The sequence below is a fragment of the Schistocerca piceifrons genome, chromosome 1 (genome assembly GCF_021461385.2).
Source record: "Schistocerca piceifrons isolate TAMUIC-IGC-003096 chromosome 1, iqSchPice1.1, whole genome shotgun sequence".
In the NCBI taxonomy this organism is placed as follows: Eukaryota; Metazoa; Arthropoda; class Insecta; order Orthoptera; family Acrididae; genus Schistocerca; species Schistocerca piceifrons.
In genome coordinates, this window is record NC_060138.1 from 324,720,061 (window position 1) to 324,744,046 (window position 23,986).

Below are 23,986 nucleotides of genomic sequence, written 5' to 3' on the forward strand. Positions count from 1 at the left end.
TACCACGTGAATATGATAATATGTAAGCACAAAACAATGACAAAGAATAGTGACCAGGAAAAACAATAAAGCTGTATGTTATAATTAACACTGAAAAAGCATATGGCAAGTCTTCTACAGTATACAACCTTAAAACTTGTGCATTGAATCAGTTATGTTGTAGTTTGAGTAATTTTCATATTTAAAAGACACCATCCATGGTTCTTTGTCTCTCACGATTATTACTCTGGTAATCAGCCTCTCTTTTCTTTCTCCATTTTCAGCTTTAGTACAGTTTCGGACCTTCAGTGAAGTTCCTTTGAAATCCAAAAAGATTCTTCTGTGACATCTCATATACATCATATCTTTTACCACTTTGTGCTGCTGAGGTACATAAATGGTTTTCATTTCTCCCCCCCCCCCCCTCTCTCTCTCTCTCTCTCCTCTCAGTAATACTGTGCATGTTGTCTCCTTCATTCTGGGTGTACCCATTCTCAATAACAATAATAATAATAATAATTCATTGGTAATTGATTCAGTTTGTAGAGTACTCACACTGTACTGTTACACAGTTACATGTTTTGGTTCTGACCACAGCAACTGTCAAAAAAAAAAAAAAAAAAAAAAAAATCTTGTTGCCATTCTCACCTGGCTGCTTTATGAATTTTGTAGACACAGGTAACTACGCCCATGCTTCCCTCTGCATCCAAATTTTCTCATAGCGCATGAAGACCCAAAATCACTTACCTTGGTACAAAGAGGGGGTCCAGTATTCAGGAACACATGTTTTCAATAAATTCTCTTCTGCATTCCTGTGTCATAGCCAGATTGTAGGTGCTCAGCTTTCTTTTGCAATAGAGCAAACATACTTCACAATGCAGAGTGTGGAGAACCTCCTGAAAATCAAAACAGCTACATAGAAATGTACTGTCAGTTTGCACCTTCAATTTGTCTGCACCTTTCCTGTGTCTGCACCTTTCCTGCTCCAGCCATGTATTTGTTTTTCAGATATCTTTGTATTTTTTCTTCTAAAGAAGTCTTATTTTCTGGTTCAGCGTTCTTGTAGGGCTCCCACTCTTCACATACATCCTTTTTAGGTTTGAAAAAGCCAAGGTTGTATTCTGTTTTGAAAACTTTTTCATACATCCTAGCTCATGCATGTTCCTTCCCCTCCTCTTGACACTTCCAAATGTACATTTTATATATCTTTCGAATACTGACGGTGCTATCTAGATATTATCATAAACTATCCTTTCTAATGGACTCTGACTCTACTCTATCAAATGAATCTATATGATTTCTTATCCCTTCCATAATGTCATATAATGTTAGTGTGCTTGCCATATTTGCTCTCACTCATTAACCTTCTGGACTAGGTTTCCCTAAAGTTGTTTTTACACACTGATCAGTAATACCAAATGTATGCAAGAACATTTTGCATTCTTTTCAAGGATAAATGAATACTGTAATGTGGAATGACTACTCTTGTGTAGTGTGCCTTCATGTCTTGTGTTTTCTGATAAAGAATCTGGTTGCAGAAGATCATAATTTCGTGCTTTCTCTAAAACTTTTTGCAACATTTATATGGCATGGCTCCTTTTATGCTTACAACCAAAAGACAAAATGCAAGCTAGGTTATGCTATAAGCATAACCTGATTCATTGATTGTTACCACAATATCTTTAATATTATCATTCAAAGACAGTGATCATACTTACACCTCTGATTGCTGGGTGATATTAGATAATAAACACAACACAAAGTAGATAAAAAGCTTCAAACACCACCTGCTGCTTCAATCAACTCTTTTCCCATGCTTCACAATGACAGAAGTGTTCAATGATACCAACATAACTGTGCCATGATACACAAACTTTATTTGTTTATTCAAGGAAACAAAATCATAAATCATTTAAGATAAATCTGGTTAGTAAAATGGTGAATGTCCTTTCAGACTATGATGCACAAATTTTAATGCTAGAAGGCTTTTGTACTCAAACAAATGTCACATATAATTGCAAACTATGTGGGAAATTCAATCCAATGGCAATAGGGAGCTTTTTAAACATCGTTAAGGAACGAGAGTGGCAGGATGTTTATAGTGTCAATAACACAGATGACAAATATAATGCTTTCCCTAACACATTTCTTGTGCTCTTGGAGAGTTGCTTTCCATTAGAACATTCTAAACAGGGTACTAGCAGTAAAAGGCAGCCTTGATGTCTGACTAGTGGGATAAGGATATCATGTAGAACGAAGCGGGAATTATATCGAAATGTTAGAAGTAGTCACAATTAAGCTACAGTAGCCCATTACAAACAGTACTGTAAGGTGCTTAAAATGTTATTAGGAAGGCAAAGAGTATGTGGTACACAAATAGAATAGCTAATCCACAGGATAAAATTAAAACCATATGGTCAGTTGTGAAGGAAGTGTCTGGTCAGTAGCACAAGGTCAACAATATAGTCAGTTCGTAGTAATAATATTTCTGTTACTGATAAATCAAATATATGTATAGTGTTTAACAATTGTTTTCTGAGTGTTGCTGCTGAATTAAATAAAACTTTAGTTTCTAGGGGGAATCATATAACATTCTTGGCAAATGCCTTTCTGCTATTGATGTTTGAAATACTCCTCTGTGATACAGATAAGGGGGAGATTGAGTCAATAATTAAATCACTGAAGACTAAGGACTCTCATGGATATGCTGGAGTGCCTAGCAGAATATTAAAGTACTGTGTTACACATGTTAACCTTGTATTTAGCCATATTTGTAATTTTTCCTTTAGGAATGGTCAGTTTCCAGAATGATTAAAGTACTCAGTAGTAAAGCCACTTTATAAAAAAGGAGCAAGAGATAATGTAGACAATTTTAGACCTATTTCTATGCCATCATTTTTTGCTAAAGTTATTGAAAAGGCTTTGTATGTAAGGATAATTGATCATTTTCTACCACACAATTTGCTATCAAATGTACAGTTCGGCTTTAGAAGTCATTTAACAACTGAAAATGCTATATTCTCTTTTCTGTGTGAGGAAGTGGATGGATTAAACAAAAGGTTTTGAATGCTAAACGTGGTGTCACCGCCAGACACCACACTTGCTAGGTGGTAGCCTTTAAATCGGCCGCGGTCCATTAGTATACGTCGGACCCGCGTGTTGCCACTATCAGTGATTGCAGACCGAACGCCGCCACACGGCAGGTCTAGTCTAGAGACACTCCCTAGCACTCGCCCCAGTTGTACAGTCGACTTTGCTAGCGATGGTTCACTGTCTACATACGCTCTCATTTGCAGAGACGACAGTTTAGCATAGCCTTCAGCTACGTCATTTGCTACGACCTAGCAAGGCGCCATATTCAGTTACTACGACTGTATTCTGAACAGATAATATTGTGAATCATGTACCATCAAGAGCGACGTTCATCATTAATGAATTAAAGTTAAGTATCAAACTAATTATGTCCGCTTTCTGAATTCTAATTCCTTGTCATGTTCCAGACCTCACGTCAGTATAGTTCTTCCCTCTTCACGCCAGCCTGAGTGAGCTAAAACGCATGCATTTCGGCCTCCACTAGTAACACAGTGTTGGCTCTTCTGCCAACACTAAGCATATTTTTTTATTTAACTAAGGCATTTGATTGTGTTGATCACAAAATATTGCTCCAGAAGTTGGACCATTGTGGAATATGGAGAGTAGCGCACAATTGGTTCACCTCTTACTTTAGCAATAGACAGCAAAGGGTCATTGTTCACAGTGTTGAGAATGGATATGATGTGGGGTCTGAGTGAGGTATGGTCAAATGGGGAGGGCGGGGGGGGTGCCCCAGGGATCAGTGTTGGGGCTTCTCCTGTTCCTTATTTATAAAATGATATACGCTCTAGTATTACAGGTAACTCTAAAATATTTCTGTTTACTGATGACACTAGCTTGGTAGTAAAGGATGTCGTGGTCAACATTGGCTCGGTTTCAGATAGTGCAGTTCATTTGAATGGTATCTGAAGTAAGCGATCGTTCAATACGAAAATTAGTCTACTTTGCTAATTTTCATTTGCATATGTTGTATGGTTTTCTATTTTGGGGTAACTCTTCCCGTTCTAAAAGAATACTTTTGGCTCAGAAACGGGCGGTTCAGGCAATAAGTGGTGCAAGTTCACAAACCTCTTGTCGACCCCTGTTCACTAGTCTGGGTATTTTGACATTGGCTTCTAAATATATATATTCTTTACTGTCATTTCTTATTAACAGTATCAGCTTATTCCTAAGAACAAGCAGCTTTCACTCAGTTAATATTCAGCAGAAATCAAACCTGCATTCGGATCGGACTTCCTTGGCTCTTGTGCAGAAAGGTGTGCAGTATACTGGTGCATCCATTTCCAATAAGCTATCACAAGAATTCAAGAATCTTAGCAGTAATCCATGTGCTTTCAAATCTTAACTGAAGAGTTCCCTCATGGGCCATTCCTGTCAAGGAGTCCTTGACAAATTAAGCTGATTCTTGTTGTAGTGTTGATTGCATTTACTTAAACTTATGACATGACTTTTTTGGGTTCATAAACATTTTATTTTTATCTGTTATTACTTTTACATTGTAATTTCATGTACTGACATCTTCCATGACCCTGGTGATTTGCTCCTCAGTTTGGTCCTACGGAACTTGACGTGTAAATAAATAAATAAAAATAAAAGACTTCACTATCTGCCAAAGATATGAATGCAAAAGGAGCATAACAGCAGTTGTGATAGTGTTACACTGAAAATATTTAGAATTTGTTGTTATGGTGCTTTGGACATCATCTTTGTATGATGGATCAGCAAGCAGAGCAGTTACAATTTTATTTCACAGACAAAACATTAGTTTGTGGCACTGTAACTTCATTTTCGCCCAAAGTGTAGTTACAATAGTATTGTTCTGAACTGTCAAACTTTAGCTTTAGGATAGTTAAAGACATCACAGAGGCAGTTGTGTGACATTGTGCTTGAAAAACGAAGTTATATAAGACAGGGATGTTCAATCTATACTGCAAAGAAGCAATGATGGAAATAAAGGAAAGTTTCAGGACTGGGATTAAAATTCAGGGTAAAATGACATTGCTGTCCTCAGTGAAAATGAGGATGAACTGCAGGACCTGTTAAATGGAACTGATAGTCCAATGAGCACACACTATGAATTCAAAGTAAACCACAGCAAGACAAAATAATGAGGTGGAGCAGATATTTTGATGTCAGTTTAGGTGGTCAGTTTCCAGAACAATTAAAGTGAAAATCACTGACATCAAAATTGAGAATCATGAAGTAGATGAAATGAAGGAATGCTGCTACATATAACAAAGCAGGGAATATAAAACAATCAGAGAAGCACAGAAAAAGTAGGCGTTCATTACTAAAACAGTCTACTGGATCAAACATAAGACATAATTTGAGGGTGAAGTTTCTGAGAATATATACATCTGGAGCACAGCATTGTTCAGAAGTAAATCTTAAACTGTACGAAAACCAAAAAAGAACAGAATAGAAACATTTGGGATTGGTGATACAGAAGTGTGCTTAAAATCAAGTGGACTGATAAGATAAGAAATATGAGTTTCTCTGCAGAATCAGTGCAGAAAGGAATGCATGGAAAACTCTGACTAAAAGAAGGGACAGTACAATAGGACATGTATTAATACAACAGCAAATAACTTTCGTGGTACCAGATTGAGTTTTAGGGGTAAAAATTGTAGATAAAGATAAAGATCGAAATAGAGCCAACAAATAATTGAGGACTTTGAGTAGAACTGTTACGCTGAGATGAAGGAGTTGGCTCAGGAGAGGAAGTCATGGTGGACCACATGAAAACAGTCAGAAGAAAAGTATGAATTGTTGGAAATAAATCATCTGTATTGAAATAACAGTATTTGGATAAATATATCTATGTGGTTCATGTGTTCACCATACTCCAACCTATCCTCCTAGACACTCTTCTGCATACTGGAGCACCAGCCATCTTGTAATTTTAACCAGTTTCTTGTTTGCCTTCACAGTAAACATTGTATTGGTTAAAGTACTGAAACATTTCTTTCTACCATGCTACACACACATGCACAGTCAGCACTATAGCAGCCATGTAAATCTAATGAAGGAGCAAGTTACATTCTGCGCCAGTTCTATGATGCTCCATACTGTAACAATAGCTGCCAACAAGCCACTGTTAATTGTTGATGGAGGATATTAAGGATGAATAAATTTCTCCAATATATTCTGTAATGCTCCATATAGTTTGTATCAGTCAAACATAGTGATCAACCCACTTTCAAATTCACGCAAACCAGAGTTTGGAGAATATTTCTCCTATGAACTAATATGTTAACCTGCTGGAATATCTCATCATAGAATATGTGCATGCAAACATGTGTGTTTTTTTGTATTTGTGTGAGTGTGAGTGTGTGTGTGTGTGTGTGTGTGTGTGTGTGTGTGTGAGAGAGAGAGAGAGAGAGAGAGAGAGAGAGAGAGAGAGAGAGAGAGAGAGAGAGGGGGGGGGGGGGGGAATGATCTGCAAACATGTTTGTGAGCAATGAGCTATAAACACTATCCAAACAGTCTTTCACAATGACCTCTATAACCTGAACAGTATGAAAGTTCACTTGATGCAGGAGTACAATATGCAGAGACACTAGTGCTTATTGACATACAGGAGTCATTATTTCATACAGATTTGAACCAGATCCAAACAACAGGTCACTGAGTTTCAATCCTCTCTTAAAAAAGACAGTAATTTGAAACTGATGATCTGCCTTGTGTACTCTTACCTTAATAAAGGCATTCTGGCGAGTCTCTCGTAAACTAGCCACTAGCTTCTGATACTGTAGGATAAGTGTTAGGATACTCGTCCATTAACTTCTGGAGTCACATTCCTGTCCATGGTGGACAGTATTACTTTCTGTACAGCAGGTGTTTCGCATATGACGTGCTTGTTCACAGCTCCAGTAGTGTCCTCTGTCCACCGGACACCCATTCTCATGTTACCTTCAATATCATTACATTGTCACTGTGATGTTAAAAGCACCCATGTCTGTCATCATTGAATGTAAAGTAACAATAAAGACTGAACTTCACATCATAAAGCCCTTTCATTAAGCCCTTGCAAATGCATGTTGTCTTGCTACTGTATTTAGTAAATCACATATACAGTGTACTTAGTGTGGAGAAAGGGAGGTAAGTTGTTGCAGATTTGCTATGTATCCTTCAAGGAACTCATGCCTTGCTTTTGTTTCAGACTAAATACATACTTTGAACTGTAGATTTCCTACAAGATTCTGGCTTCAATTCAGTTGTTCACTCAACTGGCAAGGGGAAAAAAATATTTTTATGTGATATCTCTTCAGATATGTCACTGGCTAATTGAAAAGGGTCTAGTAAAGGTCTAAGTTAATTTATCCGTAAATTTTGTTGTCCCATCTATACTATTCACAGGTGGAGTACAGCAAGAAAAGATATTGCATAATATTGTGCCACCTGTGCTTAATCTCTATACTTACAGAACAATATACACTAATGTAGACACAGTAATTCTCAGAGAAAAAAGAATTAATGAAATGTAACACTCAAACACAAATGGTGAGAAAACCAATGCAGTTTGTAAATTATATACAAGGTTTTCTGAATGTCATCCAACAGATGAGAATGGTTTTTAAAGCAGTCTGTATTGTAGTTATTAACAGTATTCTGATTATGCTTCTCCAAATATAAAAGACAGCCAGTTATTGTTCGCTAGTGAACTGAATGTTAACGAGGTTGACTACTTGATGTTGGGAGAGAAAAAAAGAGAGCGAGCACAACATTTTATGGGACAAGGCCAACAGCATAAAAACTGCACTGAATATATTCTATTTTGACATATTCATCAGATCTGCTTTACGTGTTTCTTGATTTTAGAATGCCAAAATCTAAAAATATAATCAGTGTACTTGTGCAACTTACAACTTACAACTTGATACCTATTTGGTTAACAGAACTTTTATATTTTAAGTTTCAATTCTAAATGCAGCACATGACCTATGAAAGCCCATTATTTATTGCAGTATGCAGAAAGAAGCCACTTTTATCCTAGCTAGAACTGATTCTCAAAATAAATAAAAAATAAAGAGTAATTTGTTTCATCTGTTTCATGTTGTGCTCTATTCTGCAATCTTACTTCCCCTTCCCCCAAAACATGCACAGACGCACATGTGGTGAAAGTGTGCTCTTCTGGTATTATTACAGTCTATGTTCAGTATTATCTCTTACCATTCCATGAGAATGAAACAGAACAAATATTATCTGTGACACTGTTTGAAAGTCTTTTATTTTTCTATTCACAGTGGCTGGTGGATATTTTCTGAAGATATTAGCAGATTACTTGTCAATAACTGTTTCTTGTGTTTAACACTATTTTCACTCCATGGCACATAAACTAAAAATGTTGAATTGTTCAAGCATCAATGATGATTTATTCAGGACCACTGTATTTGATTATCGGAGCTTGTTGAAGTATTTTTATGGATGGTTAAGAGTTGTTGATTTACCAACTTTTACATTACAGGACCAAAATTTTCTCTGTAATAAATATAAGATTTTTTTATCTTAGATTAGTATACTATCTCAGTTATATATTCTGAATATTAAGTTTCTTTGTAGTGGCGTCTACAGAGATTATGGTGTAACAAACTTCTCTCACCACAGGATATTTCATGAAGTTACTAACTTGATGTTATAATTTTTGGCAGCCACCAAGAGCACATCGAGGCTGGCAACTTATACAAGCTGTGGACTTTGGCCCTGCTTGCCCACAGCCAATACAGTACATAGGAGCAACAAAAGGAATTCGCGACATGGATGAAGACTGCCTGTACTTAAATATATATTCACCAACAGTAAGTTAACCACTTGTCTCCAGAGCATACAAGATAAACATATGAATTTTGTTTTTGTATTCACCTGGAAGACATAGAAAGTTTAGGTACTAGGATAAGTTAACAATCTCTGCAGAGACTCAAATTTCCTCGAACATATTTTCAGGTGAAATACAATTTTTTGTCATCATCACCTTCTGTTTTAGACCTTGAGATGCACCAACTTTGTCCTCCCTGAAAAAATTAACTTATCGTAATTTATACCATATCTGCTGATCAGTATGAGGTATGTGAACCTGTGAGTTGTCAGCAGTGGACAGAAATGGGTAAACATTTCCCCCTTTCACATTCCCTCATCGCACAGTGACAATGTCATCCTTTCTCTGTTCCTCGCCCACCTATGAATCACTTGAAAATTAACCATGTGTCTCTGAAAGACAATCACCTAAGTATTCTGGTAGTCTACTTCCCATTTTGTTACAAAGTTCAAAAAATGAACAGCAAAAATAAGTATATAGTTGACTATGTTTTACTGAAACTAAAGTAAAAACATTCATTATTTCACAGACACTAGTTTTGGCAGCATGCAAAAAGCCATAGAACAAGCAATAGGATTCATACAAATAGTTTTGACAGTAAAATGAATAGTTACATACATAAAACAAAGTGTCAGTATATCAGTTAAATTTCAGAGACTTCAAATGTTTGCTGGAAAATTGGAGTGCAAAAATTCTTAAGCTCTTTGAGCAGTTCTCCACAACACAGAACTCAATTTTTTAATACTTCAACATTTCATTTCTTTGTCAGATGTAGTGAGCACTGATATGCTAACAATCAGGAGATCCAAATATGCTCAATGGTTATGAAATTTCAGTTATAAAAGAAACTTCTGCAGCCCTTATACTGAGTTATGGAAGAAATCAGTGATCAAAATTATGTAACAGATAGCAAAGTAATACCCTTTATTTATTTGTTGTGAAGAAAGTTAATAGACGCAGATATTTTGACACCAGAATGTAAAAATCTCAGAGAGAATCTCCAAGATCAATACCAAAGACGCATTCAGAATACTGAGAAGACCAAACTGTTGGCATTGTGCATGATTCTAGATCCTTGCTTCAGGTGGCTCCATTATCAAGATACCTTGGTGATAACTATGGCCATTAGCACATTATATGTCATGTTCAGAAGATGCAGACACAGACAGTAGCCCATGTCAAAGAATCGCAAGTACGGTTACCAGCTACTGCAGAATATGAGATGTGTAACACTCATGAGACACTTGTTTCAATACAGCAGTAGCACAGTAACAACAAACAGCCAGGATGTAGTCTCTAATTCATCTTACACCAAAACGTAATCCACTGAAAAAATGATTCCCTTTTGCAATTCTGGAAAGACAATGAGGCAATGTATGCTTTTCTGCATAGTTTGTCTTGCAAATATCTGGGAATAGTAGCTTCCTCCATACCTTCTGAAAAGACTGTTTCCTAAGCATAGGACTTAGTAACAGATTGCCGTTAGAGACTCAGTGGAAAAAGGTTACAAATTAGTGTTCATCTGTTCACTTCCTGAAAAAACTGGTGCTTGTAAGCATGTTCACTATATCATCTGTGATAAAAATTAATTAGCTTTACTAATAAATGTTGAATGGGTGTATATTTCTGCTAAAAATAAAAAAATGATAATTATGTAATTGGCAAAACTGAGCAACTACTGTTAGTTATGGCTTGAAAAGCATAAACATGATGGTATCACTTTTTCTTAGAATAAGCCTTTTTACCACAAAAAAATTATTTTAGGGGAATGCTTAATAGACCTAAAAATAAAGACATAAAATAATGACCTATCAATAACTGGTTATCAGGATACAGTTAATCAACATTATTAATCAATTAATTTAAGTCATCAAAAAGGCCAATTAATCATTTCTTACTCATCATTATCGATCCTGAGTTGTCAGTTGTCCTTCTCTCTGATAGTTTTACAAATTCACCCCTGGGAATTCCACAGTAATAAATGCAGAATTTTTCAGTCTTCCTGTTTTGTCTTGCATAAGCTATTTTGGATACCATCTGACAGTCTTATATATGTATATATTTTGCAATTTAATACAACGTTACAGTTGTTTCTCACATTCTAGCTCCCAAAATCTCCAATCTTTGCAATCTTCTGCCTGAAAATTTCTCTCTGACATAGCTCATCTGATTCTCTTTTTCCGTGTTATTTTCAGGGATCCTCTTCTTCTCATATCAGCTGAAATCCATTCCATCATCTTCTTAGGGCATCTGTCCGCACCCGAGTAGTATACACTCCCATACCATTTCAACCGTTTTGCTTCGGCTGTATCCACTGCAGTTGCATTTCTCAACCCTTTGTTCCTTTGAGGCATACCAGAGTTGTGATTCAAACTTTCGCAAGACACCTACATTTGATCTTTTTCCTAGAGACAAATAAAGCAACCACATAAAGTATGTACATACAATACATTTTTTAAATTATGGAACAACTATATGAAACAAATTTTAAAAATTTGTTATGTGAGACTCTTGAATAGGAGCAATTATTTTTTATTCTAGAAATTTTATTTTTGGAAGATTAGAAGTCATTAAAAGTCTCACAACACACCTGACATGTATTTGCAACACACCAGTGTCTCTTTCAGAGACTGTGATCATGTATGCGTGAGTTGTGTTTGCGTGAGTGTGTGCGTGTGTGTGTATGATGTCTAATTCTGACAAAAGTCTAGATGGCCAAAAGCTAATTGTGTGACAGTCTTTTTGTTGTGCCTTTGCGACTCAGCATCTTTGCTATGTGGTGAGCAGCAATTATTCTTTTCATTGTATTGTACACATCCGCAGCTTTGCACATAACAGAGATTTCTGCCCATCTGCTAACCCTCAGCAGGAAATACATTCAAAAGAACATTGTTCATGAATGTTAAGCACAGTTCCAAGTAACTTCTCTGACATTTGATAAGGATGTATGAAACATGAATAGATGTCAGCCAGTGATAAAATGTGAAAGTGCACTTAATGCTTAAAGCAAATGTTCTTTCATTATGAAGAGAAGTCATGATTATCTCTTTTTTGTTATTTTCATTAGATATCACTTGCAAAGTATCTCTCCACAGGCAAAACTGTCACTAGGGAGTACTAATGGACAAACTGAAGGATGTGCTTCAGGGGCGATTCTAGAAGTCGGTCATGGGAGGGGGAATGGAATATCACTTAACTAAAGGAGAGTTTGGGTCCTCTGTGGACAAATTGGTAAAATTTAGTGTTGCTTAAAGTAGTTTTTGGTAACTGTTTTGGAGTTCAGGGTAAAAAATGTGTTTTAATAAATAATAAGACACCTATTTTAAGTTAAATGATATTTATTGGTTTATATAGTAAGCTATTTTCCACTCTTATTCTTTTGTTAAAATGTGTTTGAAATACATTGTAACCTATATTGCTAAATAATTATTAAAAAAAGATTGAATCTGTTGGAGTAATATATTCACTGATTTCTGAAGTCATTTTATCCAGTGTAATATGATACTCCATGAGGGGGGGAGGGGGGGGGCTATAGCCCCCATAGCCCCCTCCCCCCCTTGCCACTGCCCCTGATGTGCTTACAGCTTAAAGGTCAGCACATTGCCAAGAAGGAAGTTCTGTTCCATCACAATAACACATCATCACACATATCGTTTGATTTTTGCAGTAAAACTGTGTGACAGTTGCATCAAAACACTTCTGTATCTGCCATATCCATCAGAAGGCTGGCTAGATGACGTTTATGTCAAATAATACAGCTGAAGCTTTGATGGACACTTGTTTTGTGTTGTTGGATAACTTTGATTTTATTGATGGTATTGAAAAGTGAAATGTTATCCACAGAAATGTATTAATCTAAGGATGAATTTGTTGAAACCTTATAAGAAAAAAAAAAAACATATCTTATATAAATCTTGAGTTTCTTTATCAGCCTGAGAAGTTTTTTAAGGTTTCTTGCAATTCTTATGGCTGTTTTCCTCACTTGAATGTCATGTAGTTCACTCATTGTTACATGTAAATATTACTGTACTTTCCACTGAGTTCCAGCACAACCAGTAATAAGATTTTCTGTTCTGGTTCCAGACAGCATCAGGGAGAGCACAGCCTTTTCCTGTTATGGTTTATATACATGGTGGAGATTTTACCAGTGGTGCCTCAAACTTATTTCCCGCTCATATGATGGCTGGTTTTTATGAAGTGGTTGTAGTGACTATAAATTACAGACTGGGAGCTTTAGGTGAGACAATCTTAAATATTTAATTCAGACTGTAAGTTAATAATTTTACTAACCACCCGATGTGTTTAAGTGTTACATTTAGTACATAATTGGGTTTTACTGGTTATGTAATTGCCCTTTTTCTCTTATTGTGTCTATATTCCTTCTTTTTAATGCTATCCCTTTGTGGGGAAAACAGCATTTTGCATTAGACATAGAAGTTGTATATAGTTGGTGGAGCAGTAATGAGAGAAGTAGTACAGACAAACTGAACTGGCAGAAGATCTATTATTCATCTGACAAAGAATCATATCTGTTCCACAGAACTTTCATAAGAAGCCTACATTAACATTTGTTTTTACCTACAAGTCAATTCTTGCAACAAAGCAACTTGAAACATAACATTTATGTTTTCTGTTTAAAGGTTTCTTGAGCACAGGAGATGAAAACTCACCTGGGAACTATGGTATCCTAGACCAAGCAATGGCCCTAAATTGGATAAATGACAATATCAGGTTCTTCAATGGAGATTCTAAATCAATCACTCTGTTTGGGCCTGGAGCAGGGGCAGCATCAGCAGGATTGCTTATGGTGGCACCCCGCACAAGAAACCTAGTCAGCAAAGTGATCGCACAGGTAACCAATCTTAGTTAGTACCTTAAGTCAGCTTTATGTAGGCAAGTGTCCATTCAAAGAATTGCTTGTGAGGTAATGTTTTTCACATAACATTGTCTGCCAGTTTCCTGACCTTATTGGTATTATTTATCTTGGCCTGAACTATACAAGAAGTTAATAGTCCATTACAGTGGACCAAAAGTAAAACATTCATCTTTTAAAATCAGTAACCCATATCATACTTCGTATTGTGGCAAGAAAGAACTTATAAAATTATTTAAAATCATTGCACACCTAGCATATTACCCATGAATTTTTAAATGTGTCTTCTGTTGGTATCAACGCTGTAATATGTATTAAGATTGAAAATGAGTTTTTTTTTTTTTTTTTAAATAGAGTGGCTCTGCATTGGCTGACTGGGCATTCACCATAGACAAATACAGAGCACAAAACACAAGCCGAGTATATGCTCAGCACATAGGATGCAGCATTGAAACATCATGGAAACTGGTCAATTGTTTGAAACAGGGGCGTTCCTATATTGATCTTGGAAACAGCAAGTTCCAGGTAAAATGCAGCTTGTTATTCAGAAAAAAAGTGAATTTTCTTTCAGTGGTCTAAAAAGAATTCTCTATTTTTTTTAGCCTCAGGTTGGTACCTTCCCTTGGGCTCCGGTATTGGATACTAATTTTACTATGCCTGGTGACAGCTGGTATGAGGGTTGGAAAGAAAGAGATTGGAGATTTCTCTCAGAAACACCTGAGTCTTTAATCAAAAGAGGTGAATTCAATAAAGGTTTAAGCTACATGACTGGTGTTACAACCCAAGAAGCAGCATACATGATATGTAAGTGAACCAATACGACATTTTGTAGTAAGCCCAAAATACTATAACCAAAAACAGACTAACAGTACACAATAGAGAAGAATAGCAAATAAATGCACTTTACTGAAATTTGGAAAAATGAAACAACATTCTTCAAAACACAAATAACAAAGTACCTCAAAGATGAACTTTTAAAATAGGTTTTCTTCTTCATCAGGAGCAAAGGACAATGGTCATGAGGAGGGAACTGCTAAGTGTTGAGAAAATCTATATACATTCTGTTCCGATGCAGAAGCAACACTACACTGAGAATTGCATTGAGGCTTTTGTTTAATATCCATAATCAATACACCTGACACTGAGGTTGTGATAACTAAACAAATTTTTGTGTCACAATAGGAACTCATTAGTATTGCTGTGGGTAAGGCTTATATGCCACATAAAATAATGAACACAAAATTTAAGTATATAGGATTACCTTTGTGTTTCTAGCTACATAAAAACCCATTTGTAAACAATATAGGATAACTAGACACTGAGAGTAACTCCAAAGATAAACTTTGAAGCAATGGTAATACACACTACAGTCAATTACTGGATCAATTATCTACACAGGCTCCCTCCCCCACCCCCACCTCTCTCTCCCCACCCCACACCAGCCCCAGCCCTTAATAGTGCAGAGCACCTGGAGTGTAAAAGAATTTAAAGTTTATATTTACTGGCTGGCTCTTTTGCAGACTGTTGGCGGCAGTGATCAGTGATTGCCATCATGGGTGTGGCTGCTGGCGAATGGAGTGGGGGGGGGGGGGGGGGGTAACCATAGGTCCACAGGTCAGGTGTGCATGAATGTCTCTGCACTTGGTGATACTTGTAGCATTGATGTGTTATCTGCTAAGAATGAATGTACGACCCACACTGCCTTGACTCGAAATAGAGACCTTTATGATTTTGCAAGATCTCTGAGATGTAGTCTCCCCATTGCAACACCAGAAAGAGCTGGTGTACAGTGGTTGGAGTGGTCATGTTTGCTCATGGGTGTGACAGAGTGTGAACATTGTTAAAAGCAGCTTGGCAGAGCTTTAACAAACTGTAGGGCCTTGGTTTCTGCTGGGAGACATCACACCAATGTGTTAACTTGGTGCCTGACAATGGGATCTGGGTGAGTCACAGTCCTGTGGAAGAGTTGGCCAATAAATGCTGTAGTCATATATTTGCATTCTCAGTGGTGGTGAGTTCTTTATAGTCCATGGTTTTTGCCAAACCACAGGTGCAGGAAAAGTAATTGGAATTGTTTTTTACTGCCTCTTATATGTGTTGCACATCCATTGGGATCTGGGTGATGCACTCATGTCTGAACTGCCATGGAGCACACTTATCACTGTTGTTGTAGAGAGCAGATGCTGTTGGTTTGTGCTTAGGGTGAGCTTTAATGTGGGGACAGAAATATTTAACAGCTTCATTAAATTGCAAGCAGTTCTCTTTAATACATGCTCCACCACTACTATGCTAGTTACTACTTTTTGGCAAAAAATCCTACAGTTACCAATTTTAGTTGACCTGTTGATGCAGGACTGCACCAATTGCTGCTGACTAGCACCTGTGACTTGTCAGCAGTGTAGATGGCACTGAGTGAGCAAGGAGCACTGCACTAGTTTGGCTCGCCTGAAGTTCATGGTTTTGTGCATTACAGTGCTTGCTGTCTGAAATGCCTGTGATACCAGCAAACATTAATTAAGTTGCCTCCAGGGTGCTTGTAATTTTGGAGTTGTTGCACTGTGGTGTGTCAGAATCACATCTGTTTAATATGTCCTTTCCGTTGCTAGTGTGACCAAACTTATCCTGCCAGCACCTCAGCTGTGGCGCATAAACTCTGGAGCTCTTTGGATATGCTCAGCAGGTGTAGGTCATGATAGCAACACACTCTGCTGTTTTCTCTTTGGGTATGTTCAGCGTCTGCCAGATGGAGTCAGCTGATGACATCATGGCAACTGATTTTGGCATCTGCAGTGTGGTGTGTATACTATCGACCACTTGTTTATTGGTTGATCTTTGTGCACTAGCACTGCTACTTGCACTTGTGCTTGTGATGGTAGTTGCTATTGCCAAATATGTAACAACACATCACCCGAAACTGTAAATGTGTTTATCATACCTTATAGGGGCTGCCAAGATTCTGAAGGGGTTTTGTTTTGTCATTTTGTTTTTCTAGATAAATCATGTGTTTCAGTTTGGCCGGGCAATTTGATGCAGCGAGCAATTAATTCAGCTTTTAAAGCAAGGCAAAGATTATGAAGTGGTGGTTGCACAAAAATGTCCAGCGCCAATGCTATCATCCGCTGGTCTCAATTGCTGATGACTAGCATAAATTGCTCGCAATCTCTGGTAACTTGCTGGTGCAAAAAATATTTTCCCTGACTGTGAATCAAATTTGTGGTTGGTTCGGAATAAGTATCAGGGCTCATAACTGCAAACAAAGCATGGAAGAACTGCTTGAACCAGTGGATGGACATTTGCTCCTGAGTGTGGGTGCAGTGCAGAAGAAATCATCAGAACAGTCAACATTCTCAAATCTGGCATCATTTTACCTTCTCGCATAGTGGAAAGATCAAATGCACTGTAGTGTGTAGTTCTTATTTTCATTTCATTTGTTGAATCAACACGGGGCTTTGTACTGTTTTAAAATACCAGTTCGTTGCATTGTACTGTGTTCACTTTTTGCATTGCAAGAAGAGAGAGCTCCAAATCTTTTATGGCAAATTTATTGAATCTCATTCTTGATGGCACGCCACTGATTGTGAGTGTCTTTCATTTTTGTGGCACTGTATTTAGCTGTCTCCAAAATAAATTATCCACACTTTATAATTGTTTCTGTAGTGTCAGGGTCACCAGTTGTATGGTAAGGCTTATACAACACACAAAATAATGTACTCATATTTAAGGGCACAGAATTTACTTCTAACTACACAAATACCAGGTTGTAAATGGCATAGGATAACTTGACACTGAGAGTAACTTCAGAGATACGATTTGTACCAGTCATACCACACACTACAGTCAGTTGTTGGATCAGTTATTCCCACATCACTTCATAGGGGAAAAAGTACTGTATCTCCTTGGTAAAATGCCTTTTACCCTTTTATCTTGGCAGTAAACCACTAACTATGATTAAATATATCCTGACAGTTATTAGGAGCCCATTTTGTGTACAAACTAAGATTATTAAGGGTGTGCTTTTGGGAGTACAACTGAGTTGTAGATTCAGTTTTTATGCACATTATAGAGATGCTACTCTTCTTTCATGTCACTATTTCCATTGCTCTTCTTATGAACTAAAGTTGGGATGGTTGCAGAGAAATGGAAATTTATGGTGGCTGCTATCATCCATGTGGCTGATGGCTGCTCAGAAGTTTGAAACATCCCGTCCCACTTCCCCCCTCATCTCTCCCCCCAGCCCACTTGCTCTTATGCTTACATGGCTTATTTTATTCCCTCCCTCTCTCTCTCTCTCTCTCTCTCTCTCTCTCTCTGTCTTTTCAATCATTTCCTCATGCTGTTCAGTACATATCATCAAGATTTGGTATATGTCAAGCATTAAAGCAACAAAAGGTTTCAAAATGTCCTGTGATGCAGTATGGAATTTCTCATTGTCTATATAAAAATTCATAAAATAAAATAAATAGAATAGTGAGCTATCTTCAGCTATTTCCATGCCAGTAGAATGTTCTATTACTGGACATTCAATAAACATTTACAGAAATGACATGAAATAATGAACACGTGGGATTTATGTAAGTACTTACTTACTGTGATAGTTACAAAGAAAAGAATCTTGAAACGGAATTAGTAGTAAATAAAGATATAAATTTTCATTTCTGACAAACACTTAATATGCATGAACAGAAGCTGAAAGAAGAATCCCTTCACAGTCTGATTTTTCCCAACATTTTTTTCTCTTTTCTCACATAAAGCAAAGTCTGATTCAGGTAACTAGTGGTTCTCTCTAGGTAAGTATTAAGCTTTCTGTTTTTATTTGGACATACTTACAGTAACAGTTATGCAGCAGGTTTCTTTGGAGACTTGAATATCATTTTGTAATTGTGAGGAATAACACTGCAAGTGAAGAATGCATTTTTTCACCACTTTTTTGTGTCAGGCAGAATATTTCAAGATTCTGTTTAATTATAATTAGTAAGTCAGAAAAGACTATTCATAAAATTGACATGTATAATGTGTTGTAATTGACATGTATAATGTGTTGTTTTTACTTTCTAATATTTATTTCTTGACAATAATAATTTATTTTCACCTCATGTTTTCAGATGATAATGACACTTTAGCACCTTACTATACTGTGGACAATCAATTCTTTGATCAAAAAATAAGAGAGTTGGTTTTTCGTTATAACTACACTTTAAATCCTGAAGGAATATATCAAGCAATTAAGTACATGTACACCTATTGGCCTGAACCTAACAACACCAATTATATCCGTGATCGCTATATTGATGTAAGTACTTGTCTTATATATTATTAATTAATTCCTTCTTTTGAAAATAACTAAAAATTAGTATGGATGTGATAACAATATTTTAATCCTCCAAAGAGATATAAAATAGACATTAGTAGTTAAAGGGCTTTTATATGTCTCAAATGAAAATTAATTGTAAAAATGAAGTGGAAAAAAGACTAAGATACAAACATTTAATGTATATTTGATTCTTCCCATCATTAAACTTTTATGACCTGCAGTAGATTTTTGAAAAGAAAGCAAAGCTCACAATTTTAACAACACTAGAAATCTAGAATGGAAAATATAACAAAAATGGAAATTTCTGGATCACAGCAATAAATAAAAATGAGGACAGGCAAACACTCATCTGTAGGAGAGTTATGTAAAATTTTACACAGTGTATATTAGTTCATAAAAGTTAGAGCAGCAAAGACAAGCTGCAGACAGGTAGATTTTAACTGAGGACACTGACAGCAATGGTCATGAGAGAATAGGTAAAGGAAGAGAAACATGCTAGGACACATTTAACAAAGAGAGGGGAAAGAAAGTACCATCAGTGACTGAGACAATAAAAGAGAAAGACTCAAAACTGGGAGAAGAATGGAGCATTGCAGTTGACAGGTAGTAATTGTTATGCATGAGGACAGACCATCACACTGGCTAGCCATCAGTCTATAGTGTGTAAAGATAAAACCTATGACAAGTATTCATGCATTGGTACAAAACCAGTTTGAAAGCAGTAAAAGAAATGAGAACACTGCCAAGTCTAAGTCAACTGTAATAAAATAAATTGTGGCTGCACCAGCAATTTTCAAACATGTAATACACTGTCCAGTCACATTAATGTGACCTTCTGTCAAAAGCCCGGATAACCAACTTCTGCAGCATGGACCACTGTGAGATGTGCAGTAAGAATGTCGATGAGCTTCTGGAAGGTACCAAAAGGTATGCGGAGCCAAGCCAACTCCAATGCTGTGACAAGCCACACTGGGTTTCTCGGTTGCAGATCCATGGCGCAAACAACCTGATCGAGGTGGTCCCACAGATTCTTGAATGAGTTTAAATCTGGGGGGTTTAATGGCTGGTGGAGTACGGTAAACTCATCCAGGTGCCCTTCGAACCACTCATATGCTATGTGAGCTGTGTGACATGTTGCACTGTCCTGCTGGTAGACGCCATCCTGCCGAGGAGAAACAAACTGCATGTAGGGGCATGCACAGTCCCCAAGGATATGTGCACACTTGTGTTGATACATTGTACCTTTTAGAATGACGAGATCTTCCATAGAATGCCACAAAAACATTTCCCCGACCATTAACATTTTTGCAGGGTGTTAGCTTTCCGAAGTTTCACACCATACATCCGAACGTCCATTGGTCCGATGGAGCATAAAACGTGATTCATCTGAAAAGGCTGCCTGTTGCCACTCAGTGGACATCCAGTTGTGGAACTGGCAAGCAATTTCCAGCCTTCATCATCGATGAATAGCAGTCAGCATGGATGTATGAACCATGCACTTGCTGTGGATCCCCCAGACACAGCAACATTCACCTAATGGTCGTTGAGGAGACACTGTTGGTAGTCCCTTGGTCCATCTGGGCAGTCAGTTGCTCAACAGTTGCATGTCTATTAGTCCATGCACATTACCGCAACTATTATTCAACCCTGTCACCTATGGCCCGTGGTGCACCATGGTTGCCTCAGTGCCGATTTTGGATAGTGCCATTTAGCCATGCATGGTATACTATAAGCACAGTGGCATGTGAACAGTTTACAAACTTTGCCTTTCAGAAATACTTCCACCTTTGGCCTAAAAGCCAATGATCATGCCCTTGTGAACATCAGATAAATTGCTCCGTTTATGTATTACGACAATGACTGCCCTGCTTTCTGTATCCCTCCCCAATGTGCTTCATATACCCTCCACTGCTAGTGCTGCCACCTGGTATGTGTGACTGGTTATTGCACACTGACATCAAATGCAGGTGGTGGTCACCTTAATCTGACAGGCCCATGTATAATCAGCAGCCGAGTGCGTGTTGAGGTGGTGACTGTCAATGTGCACTCAGCTGCTCATTTTATTACCTATTTGATAACTGCCAGTGCTGTGACGATTTATTTTATTACAGTTGATTCACACTGGGCATTGTTCTCAGTTCTGATACTGCTTTTAACCTGTTTTTATATCTGTTTTATGTGTGACTTCCTGTCATAGGTTTTATCTTTGCTGGAGGGCATAGTGTCTGTCCTTGTGTATGACAACTATCACTTGACAATGGCATCATAACCAAAACTGGCCAATAGTGGATAGCAAACAACAGTTACAGTCAATGGTAGAAATGTTGTCATTTCAGGCACAGCTAGGATACTAATTAAATGAGACTCATATTGTGATTATTATGAGATGAGAGGTACTTGATGTCTTATGTGAGGTCCCAGGCTGCATGCACATTGGAGAGCCAATGAAACAAGCAAACTGTATAGTAGTCTGGCTGCAGTCGTGCTAACTAAGCATATCAATCACTGACGTGTTCAAAAATATGGATGTTGCAGATGTAACACACATAAACATTCATGGTTCTAGAGTTTTCACTATTCGTGCCATGATGGATTAACCTGAAATAATGAAGGTTCAACAGTAGAAGTCATTACATAAGTTTATGTTTCACATCCTCCACATGCACCAAAACTTCTGGAGGACTTAGAGGTAAGCGGAAGTCTTCCTGCACATGTTCAAATGGCTCTGAGCACTATGGGACTTAACATCTGAAGTTATCAGCCCCCTAGAACTTAGAACTACTTAAACCTAACTAACCTAAGGACATCTCACACATCCATGCCAAAGGCAGGATTCAACCTGTGACCGTAGCAGTCATGGAGTTCCGGACTGAAGCGCCTAGAACTGCCCAGCCACTGCGACCAGCTCCTGCACATGTCAAAATTATATTTTGTACCATTGAGGCTGACATCGAAAGATATACCAAGTTCTTCACTGTCTTCCAATATGGATTTCAGATACTATCAAAAAGAATGAGAGGCTATTCTCCATAGAGTTCAGACCTAAGTAATTTCTGATAGAATGCTAAAATTATTTGGGACTTCTTTGCATTCAGTATAAGTTATTGGTTTTGAATCCATCTGACTACTGAATACAGACTAATTCATCTTCAAGCCTAGCACATAACACTTCGTAGCCAGCACCCATAAAAACATAGATGCTGCTAGCCAAGCCAAAAGTCCAGTCTTTGTGATTTTATGGGTACGTTTCCTCAGGGTTTCCTTTTTTTCCTTTCCATATTCTATGAATCGCCACTACTCTGGAGTTCTCAGTCAATATTGTAGTTGCCAAAGATTGGGCCAGTACATGGTGCGGGCATGCTGGAAAAAGATATTTTTTTCTTTTTTTCGATCTTGCCAGTGATAAGCTTTTGCCATTTCAGCTCAGTTATTCATCATGGTGAAGCATGGTCTGACCACTGGTGAAATGCTCATGATTTTGAAGAGAGTGACATCAGTTTTTGTAAAGGGAAACACCTAACAACAATGCAGTGTACATCAACCATCTGTGGACATCTTGTAGGAAGCAGAGATATCAAACCACAGCCCCATAAATCAGAACTCACCAGACTAGCTACCAGCTAGTAGATGCTGCAGCACAGTCCCATTTCTTGGGCCTTTTTTGATGAAAAGCTGACATGGCTGCCCCATATTCACCACCTGAGGATGACATGCATGCAGAAGCTTAGTACTCTCTGCTTCCTGGCCCACATATCTTGGGGTGCAGACTATGCTACTCCTCTCCATCTTTGCCATGCTCTGGTCTTGTCCGAACTAGATTATGGAAGTCAGGTTTATGACTCAGCAGCTCCTTCCACTCCAAAAATACTTGATCCTATTCACCGTTATGGGGTACATCTGGCTATTGGTGCCTTTTGCACTAGTCCCGTTGGCAATCTCCTCACAGAAGCAGGGATTTCCCCTCTGCAGATACGATGAAGCCAACTCCTGGTTTCTTATGCCATCACCATTCACAGGTTCCCTAACCATTCCGTGTACTCTGTCTTCTTTACAAGCAAGGGACATCTCCCTCCTGATCACTGCCTACAGGTGGGATGGCCGGTTGGAATACGTCTCACTTCCCTCTGTCAGGATCTCCATCTCCATTCACTGAAATGTGCCCCGTGTATTTCCTCTCACTTCCCCCCTTGGATGGTGCCTAGACCGTGGATTAGGACTGACCTATTCCAGGGTCCTATGTTCTCTGTCACACCTATTGTCTTCCTGCATCATGTAGTGTGTTCACAGTAGAGCTGCTAGCTATTACCAGTACGCTCCATTTTGTTACTCAGGCCTCCTTCCACAGTGTCTTAATATGTATTGACTCAATGAGCAGCCTGCTACTCTCATCATCCTTTGGTCTTTGCTATCCATGACCTTTCCTCCTCATTTGGCCGTGCCACCTGCTCAGTTGCCTTCCTCTGAGTCCCAAGTCATATGGGTATCAGGGAATGAACTGGCTGACCGTTTGGCTAAACAAACTGATACTCACCCTCGATTCCCTTTCATGACTCCAGCTGTGGATGTGCAGATCTATGTCAAATCTCTCTGCGCCCTAAAGTGGGATGACATCTGGTGTGCTACTGCTCTCAGTAATAAACTCCGCACAATCAAGGAGACTACTACACTTTGGTGCCCTTCCTTCCTCTCCTGTTGGAAGGAGTCCACTGCTTTATGCCATCTACGCATTGGTCATACCAGGTTCACCCATTGTTTCTCCTGTGTAACAAACCACCCCGACAATATGGTTGTGGAGCCAGACTGACGGTATCCGTTACTCCTGTAGCAGATGCAATGTGGTTGTGGTTGGGGCCTCTCTTCACATTTTATTAGTCTAGGGGCGCATGACCATTCCCCCGTGGAAAAGCCTCTCTTA

At 38.1% G+C, this 23,986-nt stretch overlaps 1 protein-coding gene across 2 annotated transcripts in view; it reads left to right on the plus strand.

The window, feature by feature from the left end:
• LOC124786491 (cholinesterase) overlaps positions 1-23,986 on the plus strand; it is a 185,625-nt gene that overhangs the window by 114,128 nt on the left and 47,511 nt on the right. For both annotated transcript variants that reach the window (XM_047254267.1, XM_047254268.1), the window contains exons 3-8: positions 8,724-8,870; positions 12,971-13,124; positions 13,528-13,739; positions 14,115-14,285; positions 14,363-14,564; positions 18,863-19,050. In XM_047254267.1, coding sequence (XP_047110223.1) covers positions 8,724-8,870; positions 12,971-13,124; positions 13,528-13,739; positions 14,115-14,285; positions 14,363-14,564; positions 18,863-19,050 — 1,074 coding nt within the window. The remainder of the gene's footprint in view (positions 1-8,723; positions 8,871-12,970; positions 13,125-13,527; positions 13,740-14,114; positions 14,286-14,362; positions 14,565-18,862; positions 19,051-23,986) is intronic.